At 38.9% G+C, this 23473-nt stretch overlaps 1 protein-coding gene across 4 annotated transcripts in view; it reads left to right on the top strand.

Annotated features, from left to right (window-relative positions):
- Positions 1 to 23473, top strand: part of HERC2 (HECT and RLD domain containing E3 ubiquitin protein ligase 2) — a 264575-nt gene that overhangs the window by 46810 nt on the left and 194292 nt on the right. For all 4 annotated transcript variants that reach the window (XM_073227076.1, XM_073227077.1, XM_073227078.1 and 1 more), the window contains 6 exons: positions 4293 to 4481; positions 5096 to 5247; positions 7275 to 7432; positions 7539 to 7652; positions 9501 to 9752; positions 16136 to 16329. In XM_073227076.1, coding sequence (XP_073083177.1) covers positions 4293 to 4481; positions 5096 to 5247; positions 7275 to 7432; positions 7539 to 7652; positions 9501 to 9752; positions 16136 to 16329 — 1059 coding nt within the window. The remainder of the gene's footprint in view (positions 1 to 4292; positions 4482 to 5095; positions 5248 to 7274; positions 7433 to 7538; positions 7653 to 9500; positions 9753 to 16135; positions 16330 to 23473) is intronic.

Below are 23473 nucleotides of genomic sequence, written 5' to 3'. Positions count from 1 at the left end.
AGTTTTTTGATTATTGCTTCAATTTCATTGCTCGTAATTGGTTTGTGTAAATTTTGTGTTTCTTGCTTGGTCAGTCTTGTGAGGTTGTATTTTTCTAGGAAGTTGTCCATTTCTTGTAGGTTTTCCAGCTTGTTAGCATACAGGTTTTCATAGTAGTCTCTAATAATTCTTTGTATTTCTGTGTAGTCTGTCGTGATTTTTCCTTTCTTGTTTCTGATTCTTTTGATGTGTGTTGATTCTCTTTTTCTCTTAATGAGTTTGGCTGGAGGCTTATCTATTTTGTTTATTTTCTCAAAGAACCAGCTCTTGGTTTCATTGATTTTTTTCTATTGTTTTATTCTTCTCAATTTTGTTTATTTCTTCTCTGATCTTTATTATGTCCCTCCTGCCGACTTTAGGTCTCATTTGTTCTTCTTTTTCCAGTTTCCATAATTGTGATGTTAGACTTACCCATTTGGGATTGTTCTTCCTTCTTTAAATATGCCTGAATTGCTATATACTTTCCTCTTAAGACTGCCTTCACTGTGTCCCATAGAAGTTGGGGCTTTGTATTGTTGCTGTCATTTGTTTCCATATATTCCTTAGTCTCTATTTTAATTTATTCGTTGATCCATTGATTATTTAGGAGCATGTTGTTAAGCCTCCATGTGTTTGTGAGCCTTTTTGTTTTCATTGTAGAATTTATTTCTAGTTTCATACCTTTGTGGTCTGAAAAGTTGGTAGAGTTTCAATCTTTTTGAATTTACTGAGGCTGTTTTTGTGGCCTAGTATGTGGTCTGTTCTGGAGAATGTTCCATGTACACTTGAGAAGAATGTGTGAGAAGAATGTGAGAAGAATTGCTTTTGAATGTAGAGTTCTATAGATGTGTATTAGGTCCATCCGTTCTAGTGTGTTGTTCAGTGCCTCTGTGTCCTTACTTATTTTCTTTCTGGTGGATCTGTCCTTTGGAATGAGTGGAGTGTTCAAGTCTCCTAAATGAATGCATTGCATTCTATTTTGCCCTTTAGTTCTGTTAGTATTTGTTTCACAAATGCTGGTGTTCCTGTATTGGGTGCATATATATTTATAATGGTTATATCTTCTTATTGGACTGAGCGCTTTATCATTATGTAATGTCCTTTATCTCTTGTGACTTTCTTTGTTTTGAAGTCTATTTTGTCTGATACTAGTACTGCAACACCTGCATTTATCTCCTTGTTGTTTATTTGAAATACCTTTTTCCATCCCTTGACTTTTAGTCTGTGCATGTCTTTGGGTTTGGGGTGAGTTTCTTGTAAGCAGTATATAGATGGGGCTTGCTTTTTTATCCATTCTATTACTCTGTGTCTTTTGATTGGTGCATTCTGTCCATTTATATTTATGTGATTATTGAAAGATACGTACTTATTGCCATTGCAGTTTTTAGTTTCGTGGTTACCAAAGGTTCAAGGTTATCTTTTTTAGTATCTTAGTGTCTAACTTAACTCAATTATTGAGCTGTTATAAACATTGTCTGGTGATTCTTTATTTCTCTCACGTCTTATTCCTCCTTCTCCATTCTTTATATGTTGGTCCTTTTTTCTGTGTTCTTTTGTGGTTTCTGTAACTGCTTTTGTGGGTAGTTGATTTTATTTTTGCCTTTAGTTAGTATTTTGTTGGTCTGCTTTCTTTGCTGTGATTTTATTTTCTCTGGTAACATCTGTTTAGTCTTAGGAGTGCTCCCATCTAGAACAGTCCCTCTAAAATACCATGTAGAGGTGGTTTGTGGGAGGCAAATTCCCTCAACTTTTGCTTGTCTGGGAATTGTTTAATCTCTCCTTCATATTTAAATGATAGTCATGCTGGATGCAGTATTCTTGGTTCAAGGCCCTTCTGTTTCATTGCATTAAATATATCATGCCATTCTCTTCTGGACTGTAAGTTTTCTGTTGAGAAGTCTGATGATAGCCTGATGGGTTTTCCTTTGTAGGTGACCTTTTTCCTCTCTCTAGCTGACTTTAAAACTCTCCTTTTCCTTGATCTTTGTCATTTTAATTATTATGTGTCTTGGTGTTGTCCTCCTTGGTTCCCTTCTGTTAGGAGTTCTGTGTACTTGTGTAGTCTGATCAGTTATTTCCCTCCCCAGTTTGGGGAAGTTTTCAGCAATTATTTCTTCAGAAACACTTTCCCTTTTTCTCTCTCTTCGTCTGGTACACCTATAATGCGGATATTGTTCCTTTTGGATTGGTCGCACAGTTCTCTTAATATTCTTTCATTCCTGGAGATCCTTTTATCTCTCTCTGCATCAGCTTCTATGTGTTCCTGTTCTCTGGTTTCTATTCCATCAATGGCCTTTTGCATCTTATCCATTCTCTTATAAATCCTTTCAGTGATTGTTTCATTTCTGTAATCTTTCTCCGGATGTCATCCTTTAGTTCTTGTATATTTCTCTGCAGCTCCGTCAGCATGGTTATGATCTTCAGTTTGAATTCTATTTCAGGAACATTGGTTAGGTCTGTCTCCTTCTCTGGGGTTGACTCTGTGATTTTGGTCTGTATCAAATTCTTTTGCCTTTTCATGGCGATAGAGGTAGTTGCATGGGGGCTGGCACTGTGTGTCAAGTGGGAGAACGTCCCTTCTTGCTGGTTTGTGGCCTTCCTCTCCTGGGAGAACAGCGACTTCTAGCGGCTTGTGCTGGGCAGCTGTGCGCAGACAGGGCTTCTGATGTTGCTCGGCTGCTGTGGAGTTATGCTTTGCTGTTGCTATGGGTGTCGCCAGCCTCAGTCTGCTGCTCCAATATGGCGGAGCCGTGTTGGAGGGGAGACAGGCGGGAGACTGTTTATTACTGTGCATGGCCTCCGATCTGCGCTGCCGCCCAGGGGTTTATTTTGCCCAGTGTTCCCTGGCATTCCCACCTGCTGGGTTGTGTCCTGGGATGCTTCCATCCAGACGTGTGGTCCCTATCCCTTTAAGACTTTGAGAAAGCACTTGCTTTCTTTGTCCCAGGGGCACCAGCTGTGGGGACCTGCTTACAGGTCGTACTGTCCCTTTTCCCTGTTTTTCAGCACCCCATGCACGCACTGTGTCTGCGCTCCGGTGCTGATGGCTAGGGCTGGGTGTTCAGCAGTCCTGGGCTCCCTTCCCTCCCCGCTCTGACTCCTCTCCTCCCGCCGGGAGCTGGGGGGAGGGGTGCTCAGGTCCCGCTGGGCCGCGGCTTGTATCTTACCCCCTTCGCGAGGCGCTGGGTTCTCGCAGGTGTGGATGTGGTCTGGATGTTGTCCTGTGTCTTCTGGTCTCTCTTTTAGGAAGAGTTGTCTTTGTTGTATTTTCAAATATATATATATATATATATATATATATATATATATATATATATTTTGGGAGGAGATTTTCACTGCTCTACTCACGCCGCCATCTTGGCTCCTGACTTTTCATTTTTAATATGAAGAATGCTTGTTTAATTTTACAATCATTATTTTTTCCAAATAGTATTTTCACATTGTTCAAAAACCAAAATTAAATGCAAAAGCACACTGTTACTTCCTCCCCTTCCCCCATCCACCCAGTTTCCCACCAGCTGCTGGTCACTTTTCTTTCTCTCATGTGTTCTTTCAGTGATCTCTGGAATGAATACATCAGTGGTATCATGTTGTATATATCTTGTTTTTTTTTTTTCACTGAACAGTATAATGGAGACCTTTTTGTGTTGATAAACAGAGATCCCCGTTTTATTTTTTAGAGCAGCTCAGTATTCTGTGTGTGGATGTGCTGTGATCTTTTAGACTGGGCTGGACTCTTTCGTTGCCAGAAGTCCACCACTCATGTAGTGCCCTGATGGTCATCAGCCTTGTGTGTGTGTCTGTGCACGTGCGTGTGCCAGTGGTGGTGTGCCTGGTGTGGGTGGACATGTCAGCTGTTCAACACATTGCTCACACATGTCCTGATCACTCTCACCCTCTCCAGTGGTAGGGGTGCTTCTCTCCCAGTTTTGTGATCAGGCTTTCAGGATTTTACTTGTCATGGTGCAAAATGGCAACTTGATGTGGTTTGAGCATCTTTAAATATGTTTAAGGCCTATTTGTACCATGTTTTAATGGGCTCTGTTAAAGGGCTGTGGAAGAATATCCTGTGTAATCAATTCAGTATACTTGGTAAGTGAGGTAATATGGACTGTTAGAGCTATTTTGATGTTTTGAGTGAGCATTTTTGTTGGCTTTCTTTGTTTTTATTTTATAGTATCTTACAAGTATTACTCCTAGCATAAATTATTCTTTTTTGACCTAAGAAGTGTTCTTGCTGCTATAGAGTAAATGTTCGCTTTGTTACCTTACAGGGATCATTGCAAGAGGTCATAGGATGGGGGTTAATAGGATGGAAATACTATGCCAATGTGATTGGTCCAATTCAGTGTGAGGGCCTTGCCAGCCTAGGCATCACCCAGATCGCCTGTGCAGAGAAGCGCTTCCTGATCTTGTCGAGGAATGGTCGTGTGTACACACAGGCCTACAACAGTGACACACTGGTGGGTATTCTGGGGCATGTGTCTGGATCACTTTCCTTGATGGCAGGTTCTGTACTTCTGGTACTATGGAAACCTGGTCTTTCTTTAACTCCTTTGACTTTTAAAGATTTATAAGCATCTGTTCATTGTATATTATTAGTCATGTTTAATAATCTTAATTGTAATCATTATTGTCCTGATTTGGGGCAGAATTTCTTAGTTGCCAAGGTCAGGAACTTTTTACATTGGCATTCATTGCCAGTCAGGTGTCCCAATTATAAGCAGGCTTTCCAGGTGTAAACTCATTTGACTTTGGGGACCAAGCAGTAACAAATGAGGGAATTGGCCTTGTGGGGATGGTGGCAGATTGGGATGTGCGTGCTCCCATTTCAGGAAGGTGTCCTTTACCTGCAGGTACCCTTTGTGGCCTAGCCAAGCTGCAGAGCTCCTGGAGGCCGTCTGCCATTCTGTTGGCATGGCTGGGGTGACTGAGCAACTAGCCTGGAGGCCACCAGGCTCACGTTAGTTCACTCTGAGGAGGGTGTGTTCACGTGGGATACACAGTGGAGGGGAACTGTGCTGTTTCATTGTCCTCGGCCTGCTTACCGATCTTCTTCCTATTTTTAACCTTTTAGGTCCCACAGCTGGTCCAGGGTCTTGCCTCCAGAAACATTGTGAAAATCGCTGCCCATTCCGACGGCCACCATTACCTGGCCTTGGCTGCCACTGGAGAGGTGTACTCTTGGGGCTGTGGGGACGGTGGGCGGCTGGGCCACGGTGACACCGTGTGAGTACAGCCCAGTCCTGCGACCGACAGGCTCCCCTGTGTATCGCTATATCCAGAATGGGTGGAAAAGAGAAGTGCAGCTGCGTGTATTCCAGCTGCTGGGATACGTAGGGCTGGGATGGAGGGCTACCAGCGTGTCAGCCCTTGGGTGACGCCTCGGGAGCCGTGCCCATAGCACAGCCACCCTTCTTGTTCTTCTCCCCTAGCATCAGCGCTTGGAGCTTCTTGTGCTGCTCCCATTTTAGCCACATGTACCACACCCCCACCATGGAGTTTCTAAAACAAACCCCATATCCCTGTTCCTTCCTTCATAAACACTTCAACATGTCTTTATCAGATAAAGTTCCCCTTTTCTTGAGCCATAATGCTAATTTCATAGGTAAAAAAATCAACAATTTATAATATCCTGTTTTGCAAAAGCTTCTGATTATTGTGAGACTAGAAATAAAACAAAATGATTGTTCTAAATGAAAGATTGTTCCAAGACGTGCTGTGGAGTTACAGGAACCTTTTATATGTTGCTGGTTTGAGTGGAGGCTGGTGGAGAAGACTTTGGTCGTAGATTGAAATCAGAGATGCAGCCACACTCCATGGGGGTCAGAACCATGAGCAAGGAGTGGGCAGCAGCAGAGTTGAGAGGAGCCTGGTATAGTCTCACTATGGGACAGAGGTGGACATCTGTGGGGAGGTACCCAGACAGTGACAAAGCAGAGTGATGAATGCTGTGCGTTAGCATTCAGCAGAAGTGCTCTCAACATGACATGCTGTAAGGGACTAGACATAAGTGGTGAAATGAAGGTGGAAAACACAGGGCTGATAAATATGGGATTTATAATTGTTACTCTCAGACGGAAGGGGTGGGATTGGCATGAAGCACAGCAGGCTTGAAAGGGTCGAAATACAGATTGGAATCGTCGGTGTTTTCAATTCTTTTATGATACATATTTATAATTTAATATGCACAACATATTTCATAATACAGTAATGCTCTGTTGAAGTTCAGTGCTAGATTAACATATTCATTGCCTGAGGGGTTAAGGGGGGAAAAAGAGATCAGTACAGATTAGCAGGATTTGGAGGGAAAGTTTGGGGGTAGAAACTTGAGCTCAACAGAAGAGGCAGAAGTACCAGAGGAGGATTGTTTGGCTGTCCTGTGGCAGTGTGCCCCTGCCTCTGTGTGCCTTTATTTTGCAGAATAGTGAGTCACAAAGTAAGGAAACCATGTCTTTGGAGAGGCTAGAGTAGGTGTTACCAATCAGAGTAAACACAGTGAATTCTGGATTGTAAGCATAGAGCATTTTGCTAATCATGAAAGTGAAGACTCAACTGGTAAGACTTTTCTACGCAATCCTTATCCAGCTACTTTACATTATAAAGTAATACATTATGGTGTGATTAGTAAACCTTGCACCTTCATGTCTTCCTCATTTATTTAACACGTGTAAATTTCAACCAAGTGTGTTAGGTTTCCTGACCCATTAGTTCTAAGTGAATGATGTGATGAGTTTGCCCAAATGCAGTCAGAGAAGCACCACAGCCAGGTCACAGCTTTTCCATTGCTCTTGCTACGTTCTTTGGACCATTTGTGATGAACCTCTGTTCTCTGCTTCCAGCTCCTGGAAGCCACTGAGCGTCCTCTGTCACTATGGTTTGTTTCTGGGTCTTTGACATAGTAAGGTTCCTGAGTTTCAGCCAGGTCACTGGGTATGTCATTCGGTCCTTCCTGTTGCTGAGTGGTCTTTCTGAGGATTGGCCACTGCTTTGGACAACTGAGAACAAAGCTGCTGTGCACTTGATTTAATAGACACCATTTTGATATTCCTGCTGGATGCCATGCTTGGCAGTGATGCCTGCTTAACAGACAATCATGGAGGTGTTAAGTGTTTGAATCCTACATTCTTTATTTCATAAGACACCTGAAAGGCAAAACTGTCTTGATAGCTTATTCCTGAAAGAGAATTTTCTTTGCTGACACTAATAGGAGGTGCTTTGAAAGGCATTCCTATTTGTTTCCTTTCTCTTCACAGGCCTCTGGAAGAGCCTAAGGTGATCTCTGCTTTCTCTGGAAAGCAGACTGGGAAGCATGTGGTGCATATTGCATGTGGAAGCACATACAGTGCGGCTATCACTGCCGAGGGGGAGCTGTACACGTGGGGCCGGGGCAACTACGGCCGGTTGGGCCACGGTATGTGTGCTCTAAGGCCCTGAGCTGCCTCAAGCATGCAGGGCTGGGCAGAGAGGGTTGCCTCTTTTGAGGGACTTGCAGTAAGGATACTCTTATCTGTTTGAAGGCTCCAGTGAAGACGAGGCCATTCCAATGCTGGTAGCGGGGCTTAAAGGACTGAAGGTCATTGATGTGGCTTGCGGGAGCGGTGATGCCCAAACCCTGGCTGTGACTGAGAATGGTATGTGGAGCTCATGCTGCCCTGGGCAGGCTCTCAGCACAAGGGGGTCCGCGTGGAGGGGGTGAGTTTCAGACCAGATCGAACCCTCCAAAGCCTCCATGTCACTCGTCTGTAAGTGGGTGTGCACCTCGGTGTCCTCAGCTGAGCTCCAGGAGTGACAGTCCTCTTGACTTCTGTTGCCTGGAGACAGAGGGCTAGTTAGAGGCTGCCGTCCTTCCCACTTAGGCATTTTTGTTTTAACAAAACATGAGAGTTCAATTGGAATAATTGGCAGTCTGAACTGATTCTGGTTAATACTACATTTCCCAGTGTTCAGCTACCTTTGATTTCCTCTGATGAATCCTGCTTAGTATGATGCTACATTATTCACTAGTTTTTAATTTTAGTTTTATATTTGTATTCATTAGATAGTACTCATTTTACTTTTTTTGAAAGTGTATTCTGCTTTGATGAGTTTTAGAGAAAAGATGCTCTCACCAGTCATCTGAAAGCTCTCTACTCGCCTGAAACTTAATTTGACATCTTATTGTTTCTAAGTGTCCAGTCCTGAGTGATTGGTAAATTTTATAGCACTCTTAACCAGAAAGTCTTTTCTTAAGTAAGCCTTATTAAGGTTTATCCTTGCATTCTTTGTGTGAAACTGCTATGTGAGTAAAACTGTGGTGATGTGTCAACTAAATTGCCTTGAAAGGGGACTGAGCATGTGATTTACCTCACACCAGTATTGTTCTGATGCAGATATTACAGGGAAATGTCTTTGCTGCATTCCTGTTTTTGAGTTGGCTGGCACACTAGGAATATCCTGGCCTGTGCATTCTGCTCCTGGGGTAACGGGTTCACTGAAAACATTGCTGATCTCCAAGTGGGGTGGACACTGGGCTGTGTGAACAATAGGCATTTTAGCCCAAACATACACACACTCTCTGATCTTTCAGTATGAGTCTGCTGAGTTGAGCATTGCTGTGTTTTTTTAATTGACTACCTACTAGTATATCATCTATAATTTTCAGTTTTGATCTGGGGTTGCTGGTTTTGCAAATGGACTTGTATTGGAATGCAGCCAGGCCAGCTCATATAGCAGCATGGTGGGTGGTTGGGATGGGGACCATACTGCTGCAAAGCCTAAAAAACTTACAATCTGATCTTTAATAGAATATTTGCTAGTCTTAGATTATTTAAAATAGAGTGGGGATTTAGTCACTTATGGAGCAGTCTGATTTCCTCTTTCAAATTTCTTCTGATGTCTCATCTTCAGTTCTTGCCTACAACTAGTTTAGCACTGTTTTTTTTTTTAGCAGTTTTTCTGTTTTTTCGAATGTTGAGTTTTTGCAGAGTATTCAGCTTAGTTTTTAGAATTAACACATTTTTGCAGTTTTATCTGTTTATTTAATGTTTAATTTACACTACCACATGTTATTAGGAATAAATACAATCACACAGCTGCCCTGTGGGCAGTGTGACGGCGATGGTGTACGCATGCAGCCGGTGTGCTGTCACAGTGTGCCGTGGGCCCAGTCACTGTGCTTAGTGGAGGCAGGGGAGCTTTTGTTCTGTATTCAGTACTTAGTTGAGGCAGTATCACTGAGCCATAGCTAGTAAACATCAGGACTTTTGTTATGCATTTAGTCAAAACAAAAAGAAAACCCAGTTTACTTTTTCTTAATGGCTTTCTTTATCAACCTGAAGTATAAACTAGATTTTATTTGGTCAGTAACAACTTATGTAATGTTAGCTATATACACTAGTGTTCTAGATTTGTGTGTTATGGGTTCCATTGATTATTTTCAGCCATTTAGAAGTCCCAATAAGATGTACAGTAACTTTTACTGAAATATTTTGTATTTTTAGGTCAAGTCTGGTCATGGGGAGATGGTGACTATGGGAAATTGGGCAGAGGTGGTAGTGATGGCTGCAAGATGCCAAAGCTGATTGAGAAGCTTCAAGACTTGGATGTTGTCAAAGTCCGATGTGGAAGTCAGTTTTCTGTTGCTTTGACAAAAGATGGCCAGGTTTATTCATGGGGTAAAGGTGACAACCAGAGACTTGGGCATGGGACTGAGGAACATGTTCGTTATCCCAAACTCCTGGAAGGCTTGCAAGGTGAGTACAAAATGTAAACTTTTAAAACTCTTTGAGGGAGTTTCTTTAGTAATATTTTAAGGTTTATAGGTTTTTCTTTTCTTTATCTGAAATTCCATGAATGACCCATTACTAAAAGCTCTTCCCTGTGTTTTGTTAGCTATAGATAATGAACAGAAAGTGCTTTGTCTATATTAAAAAATGGCTTTGAATTATTCTCAGCAAACTAAATTTGAAACCCATTCAATTTTACCAATATTGAAGAGTTCTTTTTATGGCAGACACCCATTCATCACTCAGTAAGCTGACCTCAGATTAACTTTTGCTTGGTGAGGTCACCTTTGGTTATAATGTAGACATTGCTAAGACTACAGATACACATAGTGCTGTGGGAGCACAGTGGGAGATGGGATCAGATCTGCCTGGGCCACTGGTCTTAATTGAACTCATCTTTGGTGGGTGAATCCTGCTTGTTTGATTTTTTCTGTTTGTTTTTTGTTTTTGTTTTTTATTTTTATTTTGTTATCATTAATCTACAATTACATGAAGAACATTATGTTTACTAGGCTCCCCCCTTCACCAGGTCCCCCCCACCCACCCCATTACAGTCACTGTCCATCAGTGTAGTAAGATGCTGTAGAATCACTACTTGTCTTCACTGTGTTGCACAGCCCTCCCCATGCCCCCGCCACATGCTAATTATACATGCTAATTGTAATATCCCCTTTCTTTTTCACCACCCTATCCCTCCCTTCCCACCCATCCTCTCCAGTCCCTTTTCCTTTGGTAACTGTTAGTCCATTCTTGGGTTCTGTGATTCTACTGCTGTTTTGTTCCTTCAGTTTTCTTTATTCTTATACTCCACATATGAGTGAAATCATTTGATACTTGTCTTTCTCCACCTGGCTTATTTCACTGAAACCATAAAACTTCTAGAAAAAAACATAGGCAAAAATCTCTGGGACATAAACATGAGCGACTTCTTCATGAACATATCTCCCCGGGCAAGGGAAACTAAAGCGAAAATGAACAAGTGGGACTATATCAAGCTGAAAAGCTTCTGTACAGCAAAGGACACCATCAGTAGAACAAAAAGGTACTCTACAGTATGGGAGAATACATTCATAAATGACAGATCCAATAAAGGGTTGACATCCAAAATATATAAAGAGCTCAGGCACCTCAACAAACAAAAAGCAAAAAATCCATTTAAAAAATGGGCAGAGGAGCTGAACAGACAGTTCTCCAAAGAAGAAATTCAGATGGCCAACAGACACATGAAAAGATGCTCCACATCGCTAGTCATCATAGAAATGCAAATTAAAACCACAATGAGATATCACCTCACACCAGTAAGGATCGCCACCATCCAAAAGACAGAGAACACATGTTGACGAGGTTGTGGAGAAAGGGGAACCCTCCTACACACTGCTGGTGGTAATGTAAATTAGTTCAGCCATTGTGGAAAGCAGTATGGAGGTTCCTCAAAAAGCTCAAAATAGAAATACCATTTGACCCAGGAATTCCACTTCTAGGAATTTACCCTAAGAATGCAGCAGCCCAGTTTGAAAAAGACAGATGCACCCCTATGTTTATCGCAGCACTATTTACAATAGCCAAGAAATGGAAGCGACCCAAATGTCCATCAGTAGATGAATGGATCAAGAAGATGTGGTACATATACATAATGGAATATTATTCAGCCATAAGAAGAAAACAAATCCTACCATTTACAACAACATGGATGGGACTAGAGGGTATTATGCTCTGCTTGTTTAATTTTAAGGGCATCCAGTATGCATTTGAGGTGGAGGGGGTGAGTGGGAGCTAAGGCATATAGATGTGCTTTGTCTTCTGAAGAGGGAGAGATGGGTTATAGATGTATCAGGTGAGGCCAGTAGTACTTTATCTCAGGGATGGGCAGACTTTTTTTAAAGGGGCCAACTGTAAGTCTTAGGTTTGAGGGCTGTACACTGTCTGTCCCAACTTCTTGGATCTGCTGTGGTAGCCCAAAAGCATCCATAGACAATTTGTAAACAAATGGGCCTGGCTAAGTTCCAGTAACAGTCCTGGGATGCCTTTAGCATAAGGGATGAAGTTGGTTGGATCCCTGAACTGCATTTTTCTTTGTTTGTGTTTTCATTTTTTTGTCTAAGGAGTTTCGAAGTAGGACTTTTAAGTGGGACTTGCCACTTCCTTTCCCTATCATTTTTGTTTTAAAACATGTTAATACTGTGATCCTGCATGTTGTGTGCTTATATGGTGTTTATTATTTTCTAAACTTCCTAGGTAAGTTGTAGAGTAATAGGGTTAGTTGTATGTTATAGAGCTGTGTTTGAATTTCATTTGCATTCTTGTTTGTATGTCCTTCATTTAGTAAAAGAAACCACCTTCCTCGGTTACATTTATTAGGTGCAGAGGTAGTTTACTAAGAGATGATTTAAGTGATTGTTGGTACAAGTTTTTGGTTGTTGCTGTTAAATTAAAAATAGGCTCTTAGGATAGAATTGTTCCCTTTCCTGTAGTAGAGCTTTTCAGCTGAATTATATGTTGACATTTCTGAAACCTCCCTTATGCTGGTCATGATAGATGTACCAATAAGCAAAAATATAATACTTTGCTACTCACTGGAATAAATACTACTTAAATAGAAAAAAATGTATTTTATGTTTATATCATTTGACTTTGGAGGAAAATAGATTTTTGTTTTAGAAAACTTACTCAATGAAGAATATACTTTGACACTCACCAAAATAAACCACAGTTTGGGCCATAAAACACACCTTAACAAATTTAAGAGAAGCAAACAATGTTCTCAGACTATAAGGGAATGAAACTAGAAATCAATAACAGAAAGATAGCTAGAAAATTCAGAGGTGTTGGAAGTTAAACAGTAAGCTTCCATATAACACATGGGTCAAAGAAGAAATCTCAAGAGAAATTTTAAAATATTTTGAACTAAATGAAAATGAAGACACAACTTATCAGAATTTTTGGGATATAGTAAAAGCAGTGCTTAGAAAAAAGTTGATAGCATTGAATGCATACATTAGAACAGAATTTTTTAAAATCAGTAATTTTTGTATACAGCAAAGGAAACCATTATCAAAATGAAAAGGCAACCTACTGAAAGGGAGAAAATATTTGCAAATCATAATCCCAAAATATATAAAGTGCTTATACAACTCAATTAGCAAAAATACCAAATGATATGATTTAGAAAAGGGCAGAGGATCTGAATAGACATTTTTCCAAAGAAGATACACAGATGACCAAAAGGCCCTTGAAAATATGCTCAGCATCACTAATCATAAGGGAAGTACGTATCAAAACCACAGTGGGATTTCACCTCACACAACAGCCATCATCAAGAAGATAAGGCTCACAAGTCCTGGTGAGGATGTTGGAGAAAAGGGGGAACCCTTGTGCACTGTTGGTGGGAATGCAAATTGGTGTAGGCACTATGAAAACAGTATAAACTTGCCTCCCAAAATTAAAAGTAAAAATACCATCTGATCTAGTAATTCTACTCTGGGTGTTTATCTGAAGGAAACACAATCACTAACTCAACAAGGTATCTGCACCCCCATGTTAATTGCAGCATTATTCACAATAGCCAAGACATGGAAGTGGCCTAAGTGTCCATTGATAGATGAATGGGTGGATAATTAAGATGTGGTGTATATATATATATATATATATAAACAATGGAATATTCAGCCATAATGAAGAAAATCCTGCCATTTGTGTCAGTGTAGATGGGTCTTGAGGGCATTATGCTAAGTGAAATAAGTCAGAGAGAGACAAATACTGTGTGATCTCACTAATATGTGGAAGCATAAAAAAAACAAACACAGATACAGAGAACAGATTGGTGGTTGCCAGAGGCAGGAGTTGGAGAGTGGGTGAATGGGTGAAGATGGTCAAAAGGTACAAATTTCTGGTTTATAGAAGAAGTCAGTCCTGGGGATGTAATGTCTGGCTTGGTGACTCTGGTTAGTACTGTTTTGTACATTTGAAAGCTGCTAAGAGAATCAATCTTAAAAATTCCTATCACACACAAAAAATGTAATTATGTGTAATGATGGATATGATAAAAATAAAGTCAGTAGTTTTAAGTTGCCATTTTAGGAAATCAGGAAAAGAGCAAATTGAATCCAAAGTAGGAAAATGGAAAGAAATAGTAAAAATTACAGCAGAAATAAGTGAAATTGAAAACAGGAAATCAAATAGAGATCAGTGGAATCAAAAGCTGATTCTTTGAAAAGATTAATAAAATAAATAAGCCTCTAGTGAGGCTAAGAAAAAAGAAGAGAGAACACAAATTGCTAGTATGAGAAATGAAAGAAGAGGCATTACTACAGGTCCTAACATTAAAGGGGTAATGAAAGAATACTTTGAACAACTCTTTGCTCCCATATTTGATAACCTGGATGAAGTGGACCCATTTTTTTGAAAGACACTAGTTGCTAAACTTACATAAGAAATAGACAAAGTGAATAGGTCTAGTTTTTTTACAGAAATTGAATCAGTAGTTAATAAACGCCCAAAACAGAAAGAATGAGGCCCAGATGGGTTCACTGGTGAATTCTACCATACACGTAAGGAAGAAATTATACTAATTCTCTATAACCTCTTTCAGAGGATAAGAGCAAAGTGAATTCTCCCGAAATCAGTTCATGAGGCCAGCATTACTCTAATACTATAACCAGACAAAGACATGGCAAGAAAAGAAAACTACAGACCAATATCCTCATGAACATAGATGCAAAAATTCTCAACAAAATATTAGTAAACTTTCATCTGAAAATGTATAGAAGGAATTACACATCATAACCAAATTGAATTACCATGAGGAATGCAAGGCCAGTTCAAAAATCAGTTAATTCAAAATAAAAATTAATGTAATCTATCAAGTCAACAAATGAAAATACAAATCACATCATCAATAGGTGCAGAAAAAGCATTTGACAAAATCCAACACTTATTCATGATAAAAACTTCTCAGTAAACTAGGAATAGAAGAAACTTGATCAATTTGATAAAGATTATATACAAGAAACCTACAGCCAACATCATACTTAATGGTGAGAAACTCAAAGCTTTCCTACTAAGATCAGGTCCAAGGAAGGATGTCCCATCGCAGCATTTCTTTTCAAAATCATACTGGAAGTTCCGGCTTAATTCAGTAAGGCAAGAAAAGGAAATAAGAGACACATAGATTGAGAAATAAGAAATAAAGCTGTCTTTGTTCACAGATGACATGATTGTCTATGTAAAAAATCCAGAAGAATCAACTAAAAAACTGGAACTAATAATTAGTTATAATAGTTTCAGTATACAAGGTTAATACACCAGAGTCAATTGCTTTCCTATATAGCAGCAATGAACAAGTGGGATTTGAAATTCAGTATACAGTATCATTGACATTAGCATCCAAAAAATGAAATAAATAGGTATAAATCTAACATAAGTGTAAGCCCTCTATGAGACTAACTACAAAAATGATGAACAAAATCAAAGAAGAATTCGGGAAAAGAGATAATCCATGTTCATGGATAGGAAGACTGAGTATTGTCAGGAAGTCAGTTCTTCCTAACTTTAAAGGATCAGTGCAATCCCAGTTAAAATCCCAGCAAGTTATTTTATGGATATTGACAAATGATTCTGAAGTTTATTATGGAGAGGCCTATAAGTGAAGTTTATATGGAGAAGCCAGAATAGCCAACACAATATTGATGAAGAACAAGTTGGATGACTGACATTACCCAACTTGAAGATTTCCTATAGTTACAATAATGACGGTAGTATGATATTGGCTAAAGTATAGACAAATTAGTCATTGGAAGAAAACAGATAACTTGGAAATAGACCCATGTTAGTACAGTCAGCTGATCTTTCACAAAGGAGCCAAGGCAATGCAATGACAAAAAGATAGTCTTCTCAAAAAATGATGTTGGAGCAACTGAGCATCCACCTGCAAAAAAATGAGTAATTGATAATGGGGGAGGCTTTGCATGTGTTGGGGAAGGGAGTGTATGGGAAATCTCTATCTTCTCAGTTCGGCTGTGAACCTAAAACTGCTCTAAAAACATAGTTTTAATGGAAAGTTATACCTTGGGACAGTGGGATATGACCTACTAGTTAATTAAAAATAACACTAGTCTCCTTTTGAATGAAAATGTGAACAAGGAGGAGGAAAAAAAATAGATCATTTTCATAACAGCATTATTTTATTTGCAGGCTGTAGGTCTTAATAAATTGTACCTAGTAAAACATAACAGGAATTTTAATAACATACATGAAACAGATAAATTAGGCATGGTATTGAAGCAATGAACGATCTTTTCGAAGTTGACGTTAAGTGCCTTCTGAAACTGTCTGCATCACTTTTACCTCCTTAGGGAAGAAAGTTATTGATGTGGCTGCAGGCTCCACCCACTGCTTGGCTCTGACTGAGGACAGCGAGGTGCACAGCTGGGGGAGCAACGACCAGTGCCAGCACTTTGACACCTTGCGTGTGACCAAGCCTGAACCTGCTGCACTGCCAGGACTAGATACCAAGCACATAGTTGGAATTGCCTGTGGACCTGCCCAGGTACTGAGTATATAGTTTGGTTTGATATTTTGTAGAATTTTGGTTCCTACCCCTCACTGCTAGTATGAAGAAACACCGTTGATTTGTGTGTGTTGTCCTTATATCCTGTAGTTGTACTAATTAGACTTACTAGTTTTAGGAACTTAACTGTCAATTCCTAGGAATTTTCATTGGAAACCATTACATAGTCTTCACATAGAGTTTTATTTTTTCTTTTCCAGCATGTATGCCTTTTGTTTCTTCACTTTCCGGTGGTACTAGGCTGGACTTCCAATGGGATATTGAGTAAGAGTGGCAGGAGGGTACCTCTTTGCTTTGTTCTTGATTGTAGGGGAAAATGTCCAACTTTCACCATTAACTGTAATGTTAGCTTGTAGGTTTCTTTTTATGGTAGATGCCTTATTATCAGTTAGGGTTTTCTTTAATGCCTACTTTTTCTAGAATTTTTTTTTTACCCGGAATATTAAGTTTTTCAAATGTTTTTTCTTCTCAAATGATATGATTGTGTAGTTTTTAGTGTGTTTATATGGCGGATACCTTGATTTTCAAATACTGACCTATCCTTGCATTACTGAGATGAAACTCACTTGGTCATGGTGTATTATTATTTTTAGATATTGCTGGATTTGATGTACTCATACATTGTTGAGGATTTCTCCACCGATGCTCATCAATTACTGGCTTTTAGTTTTGTTATACTGTCTTTGACTTTTTAACAGGGTAGAAAGTATTGGCAAATAGTCCTTCCTCTTCTGTTTTCCAGAAGGGATTGGGTAGAATTAGTGTTATTTCTTCTTAAAATGTTTTTCTCTGAATCTATCTGAGATTTATTTCTCAATAGTTTTTAACTACAAATTCAATTTCTTTAATTGATACCGAAGTATTGAAGCTATTTCTTCTGGTGTTGGTTTTCCTGGTTTGTGGTACTCAAGGAATCACTCAATGTCAGTTGAGTTGTTCAATTTTTGTGTATAAAGTTTTCCTTAGTATTCTCTTGCTGACCTTGTAAAGTGTTTGGAGTCTGTAGTGATATCCTTTCTTTCATTACTGATATTGGTGATTTCTGTCTTTTGTCTTTTTTCTATGTCAGTTTTGCTAGAGGTTTATGTTTTGTCCATCTGTTTAAAGAACTAGCTTTTAGTTTTGTTAATTTCCCCTTTGTTCTTTGCTTTCAGTTTCATTGGTTTCTGCTCTCTGTTATTTTTGTTTTTCATCTTGCTTTGGGTTCACTTTGCTCATTTTATAGTTTTCTCAGGAGGAAGCTTAGGTGGTTGATTGTAGACTTTTCTTGTAATATGTAAGCACTTGGAGCTAAAAATTTCCCTATAAGCAGTGCTTTAACTGCACCCACAAATTTTGATATATTTTCATTTTTGTTAAGTTCAAAATGTTTTCCAATTTCTCTTGAGAATTGCTCTTTGACCTATGGGTTATTAAGTGTGTTGTTTAATTTTAAAATGTTTGGAGATGTTCTTTTATCTTTCTGTTACTGATTTCTAATTGTTATTAATTCCATTGTGATTAGAGAAAAAACTATCATTTCAGTTTTTCTAGACTTGTTAAGATTTATTTTATGTTCCACAATGTGTTCTTTTAGTAAATGTTCCATGTGTGTGCTTAAAAAGAGTATGTATTTTGCTGTTGATGTATTTTGGTGGTGATCAGTATTCTATAAATGCCAAGTTAAATCCAACTCACTGATGGTATTACTCAGTTGTTCTAGATTCTTGCTGATTTTCTGTCTACCTGTTCTGTCTTGCAAATAGGGTAGTGTTGGTATCTCCAGATGTAATTGTGTATTTGTTACTTTCTTTTTGGTTCTATCATATTTTTTTTTACAGTTTAAGTGATTCTGTTCAGCAAATTAGTGAGCTTGATGTAAATGTAGATTTCAAAAAAAAAATTCATTTTGTTATCATTAATCTACAATTCATTGAAGAACATTATGTTTACTAGACTCCCGCCTTCACCAAGTCCCGCCAACAAACCGCATTACAGTCACTGTCCATCAGCATAGCAAAATGTTGTAGAATCACTACTTGTCTTCTCTGTGTTGGACAGCCCTCCCTGTGCCCCCGCCACATTATACATGTGAATCGTAAGGCCTCCTTTCTTTTTTCCCACCCTTATCCCCCACTTCCCACCCATCCTCTCCAGTCCCTTTCCCTTTGGTAACTGTTAGTCCATTCTTGGGTTCTGTGATTTTGCTGCTGTTTTGTTCCTTCAGTTTTTCTTTGTTCTTATACTCCACATATGAGTAAAATCATTTGGTACTTGTCTTTCTCTGCCTGACTTACTTCACTGAGCATAATACCCTGTAGCTCCATCCATGTTATTGCAAATGGTAGGATTTGTTTTCTTCTTATGGCTGAGTAATATTCCATTGTGTATATGTACCACATCTTCTTGATCCATTCATCTACTGATGGACACTTAGGTTGCTTCCATTTCTTGGCTATTGTAAATAGTGCTGCAATAAACATAGGGGAACATCTGTCTTTTTCAAACTGGGCTGCTGTATTCCTAGGGTAAATTCCTAAATTTGAATTCCTGGGTCAAATGGTATTTCTATTTTGAGCTTTTTGAGGACCCTCCATACTGCTTTCCACAGTGGCTGAACTAATTTACATTACCACCAGCAGTGTGTAGAAGGGTTCCCCTTTCTCCACAACCTTGCCAGCATTTGTTGTTGTTTGTCTTTTGGATGGTGGCAATCCTTACTGGTATAAGGTGATATCTCATTGTGGTTTTAATTTGCATTTCTGTGATGACTAGTGATGTGGAGCATCTTTTCATGTGTCTGTTGGCCATCTGAATTTCTACTTTGGACAACTGTCTGCTCATCTCCTCTGCCCATTTTTTAATTGGATTATTTTCTTTTTGTTTGTTGAGGTGCATGAGCTCTATATATTTTGTATGTCAACCCTTTATCGGATCTGTCATTTATGAATATATTCTCCCATACTGTAGGGTACCTTTTTGTTCTGTTGATGGTGTCCTTTGCTGTACAGAAGCTTTTCAGCTTAATATAGTCCCACTTGTTCATTTTTGCTTTTCTTTCCTTTCCCTGGGGAGATATGTTCAAGAAGAGGTCGCTCATGTTTATGTCTAAGAGATTTTTTGCCTATGTTTTCTTCTAAGAGTTTTATGGTTTCATGACTTACATTCAGGTCTTTGATCCATTTCGAATTTACTTTTGTGTATGGGGTTAGACAATGGTCCAGTTTCATTCTCTTGCATGTAGCTGTCCAGTTTTGCCAGCACCATCTGTTGAAGAGACTGTCATTTCCCCATTGTATGTCCATGGCTCCTTTATCATTTATTAGTTGACGATAAATGTTTGGGTTAATGTCTGGAGTCTCTGTTTTGTTCCACTGGTCTGTGGCTCTGTTCTTGTGCCAGTATTAAACTGTCTTGATTACTGTGGCTTTGTAGTAGAGCTTGAAGTTGGGGAGCCAGATGCCGCCCACTTTATTCTTCCTTCTCACTATTGCTTTGGCTATTCGGGGTCTTTGGTGGTTCCATATGAATTTTTGAACATTTTGTTGCAGTTTGTTGAAGAATGCTGCTGGTAATTTGGTAGGGATTGCATCAAATCTGTATATTGCTTTGGGCAGGATGGCCATTTTGACAATATTAATTCTTCCTAGCCAAGAGCATGGGATGAGTTTCCATTTATTAGTGTCCTCTTTAATTTCTCTTAAGAGTGTCTTATAGTTTTCAGGGTATAGGTCTTTCACTTCCTTCGTTAGGTTTATTCCTAAGTATTTTAATCTTTTTGATGCTATTGTGAATAGAATTGTTTTCCTGATTTCTCTTTCTGTTAGTTCATTGTTAGTGTATAGGAAAGCCACAGATTTCTGTTAATTTTGTATCCTGCAACGTTTCTGTATTCGATATCAGTTCTAAGTAATTTTGGAGTGGAGTCTTTAGGGTTTTTTATGTACAATATCATGTTATCTGCAAGTAGTGACAGTTTGACTTCTTCTTTACCGATCTAGATTCCTTGTATTTCTTTGTTTTGTCTGATTGCCATGGCTAGGACCTCCAGTACTATGTTGAATAACAATGGAGAGAGTGGGCATCCCTATCTTGTTCCCGATCTCAGAGGAAAAGCTTTCAGCTTCTCACTGTTCAGTATGATGTTGGCTGTGGGTTTATCATATATGGCCTTTATTATGTTGAGGTACTTGCCCTGTATACCCATTTTGTTGAGAGTTTTTGTCATGAATGGATGTTGAATTTTGTCGAATGCTTTTTCAGCGTGTATAGAGATGATCATGTGGTTTTTGTTGTTCTTTTTGTTGATGTGGTGGATGATGTTGATGGATTTTCGAATGTTGTACCATCCTTGCATCCCTGGGATGAATCCCACTTGGTCATGGTGTATGATCCTTTCGATGTATTTTTGAATTCGGTTTGCTAATATTTTGTTGAGTATTTTTGCATCTATGTTCATTAGGTATATTGGTCTGTAGTTTTCTTTTTTGGTGGGGTCTTTGCCTGGTTTTGGTATTAGGGTGATGCTGGCTTCATAGAATAAGTTTGGGAGCATTCCCTCCTCTTTTATTTTTTGGAAAACTTTAAGGAGGATAGGTATTATTCCTTCTCTGTATGTCTGATAAAATTCCGAGGTAAATCCATCTGGCCCAGGGGTTTTGTTCTTGGGTAGGTTTTTGATTACTGCTTCAATTTCTTTTTTGGTAATTGGTTTGTTTAGATTTTGTGTTTCTTCCTTGGTCAGTCTTGGAAGGTTGTATTTTTCTAGGAAGTCATCCATTTCTTCTAGGTTTTCCAGCTTGTTAGCATATAGGTTTTCATAGTATTCTCTAATAATTCTTTATATTTCTGTGGTGTCTGTCATGATATTTCCTTTCTCGTTTCTGATTCTGTTGATGTGTGTTGATTCCCTTTTTCTGTGAATAAATCTGGCTAGTGGCTTATCTATTTTATTTTCTCAAAGAACCAGCTCTTGGTTTCATTGATTTTTTTCTATTGTTTTATTCTTCTCAATTTTGTTTATTTCTACTCTAATCTTTATTATGTCTCTCCTTCTGCTGACTTAGGCCTCGTTTGTTCTTCTTTTTCCAATTCCGATAATTGTGACTTTAGACTATTCATTTGGGATTGTTCTTCTTTCTTTAAATATGCCTGGATTGCTACGTACTTTCCTCTTAGAACTGCTTTCGCTGTGTCCCACAGAGGTTGGGGCTTTGTGTTGTTGTCATTTGTTTCCATGTATTGCTTAATCTCTACTTTGATTTGGTCGTTGATCCATTCATTATTTAGGAGGATGTTGTTAAGCCTCCATGTGTTTGTGAGCCTTTTTGTTTTCTTTGTACAATTTATTTCTAGTTTTATACCTTTGTGGTCTGAGAAGTTGGTTGGTAGAATTTCAGTCTTTTTGAATTTACTGAGGCTCTTTTCGTGTCCTCGTTTGTGGTCTATTCTGGAGAATGTTCCATGTGCACTTGAGAAGAATGTGTATCCTGTTGCTTTTGGGTGTAGAGTTCTATAGATGTCTATCAGGTCCATCTCTTCTAGTGTGTTGTTCAGTGCCTCTGTGTCCTTGCTTATTTTCTGTCTGGTGGATCTGTCCTTTGGATGTATGGTGTGTTGAAGTTTCCTAAAATGAATGCATTGCATTCTATTTCCTCCTTTAATTGTTAGTATTTGTTTCATATATTTTGGTGCTCCTGTATTGGGTACAGATATATTTATAATGGTTATATCCTGTTTTGGAATGATCCCTTTATCATTATGTCCTTCTTTATCTTTTGTGACTTTCTTTTTTTTTGAAGTCTATTTTGTCTGATACTACTGCTTCAGCACCTGCTTTTTTCTCCTTGTTGTTTGCGTGAAATATCTTTTTCCATCCCCTGAGTTTTAGTCTGTGCATGTCTTTGGGTTTGAGGTTAGTCTCTTGTAAGCAGCATATAGATGGGTCTTGTTTTTTTATCCATTCAGTGGCTCTATGTCTTTTGATTGGTGCATTCAGTCCATTTACATTTAGGGTGATTAATGAAAGGTATGTACTTATTGTCATTGCAGGCTTTAGATTTGTGGTTACCATAGGTTCAAGGTTAATTTCCTTACTATCTAAGAGTCTAACTTAACTCACTTAGTATTCTGTTACAAACAGAATCTAAAGGTTCATTTCTGTTTCTCCTCCTTTTTTCTTCCTGCTCCATTCTTTATATATTAGGTATCATTCTGTACTTTTTGTCTATACCTTGATTCACTTTGGAGATAGTTAATTTAATTTTGCATTTGCTTAGTAATTAGGTGTTCTACTTTCTTTACTGTGGTTTTATTACCTCTGGTGACAGCTATTCAACCGTAGGAACATTTCCATCTATAGCGGTCCCTCCAAAATAGACTATAGAGATGGTTTGTGGGAGGTAAATTCTCTCAGCTTTTGCTGATCTGGAAATTGTTTAATCCCTCCTTGAAATTTAAATGATAATCTTAGTGGATAAAGTAATCTTGGTTCCAGGCCCGTCTAGTGTGTTGTTCAAGGTTAATTTCCTTACTATCTGGCATTAAATACAGATACATGGCATTAAATACATCATGCCTCTCCCTTCTGGCCTGTAGGGTTTCTGCTGAGAAGTTTGTTGTTAGCTTGATGGGCTTTCCTTTGTGTGTGATCTTATTTCTGTCTCTGGCTGCTTTTAACAGTCTGTCCTTATCCTTGGTATTTTCCAGTTTAATTACTGTGTGTCTTGGTGTTGTGTTCCTTGGGTCCCTTGTGTTGGGAGATCTGTGGATCTCCATGGCCTGACAGACTATGTCCTTTCCCAGATTGGGTAAGTTTTCAGCAGCTACCTCCTCAAAGACGCTTTCTATCCCTTTCTCTCTCTTCTTCTAGTACCCGAATAATGCAAATATTGTTCCGCTTGGATTGGTCACACAGTTCTCTCAATATTCTTTCATTCTTAGAGATCCTTTTTTCTCTCTGTGCCTCAGCTTCTTTGTATTCCTTTTCTCTAGTTTCTATTTCATTTATTGTCTCCTCCACCATATCCAACCTGCTTTTAAAACCCTCCATCGTGCTCTTCAACTATTGGATCTCTGACCTGACTTCATTCCTGAGTTCTTGGATGTCTTTCTGTACCTCCATTAGCATGTTGATGATTTTTAT

The sequence above is a fragment of the Manis javanica genome, chromosome 18 (genome assembly GCF_040802235.1).
Source record: "Manis javanica isolate MJ-LG chromosome 18, MJ_LKY, whole genome shotgun sequence".
NCBI classification, from domain to species: domain Eukaryota; kingdom Metazoa; phylum Chordata; class Mammalia; order Pholidota; family Manidae; genus Manis; species Manis javanica.
This window is presented reverse-complemented; position numbering and strand designations above follow the sequence as displayed.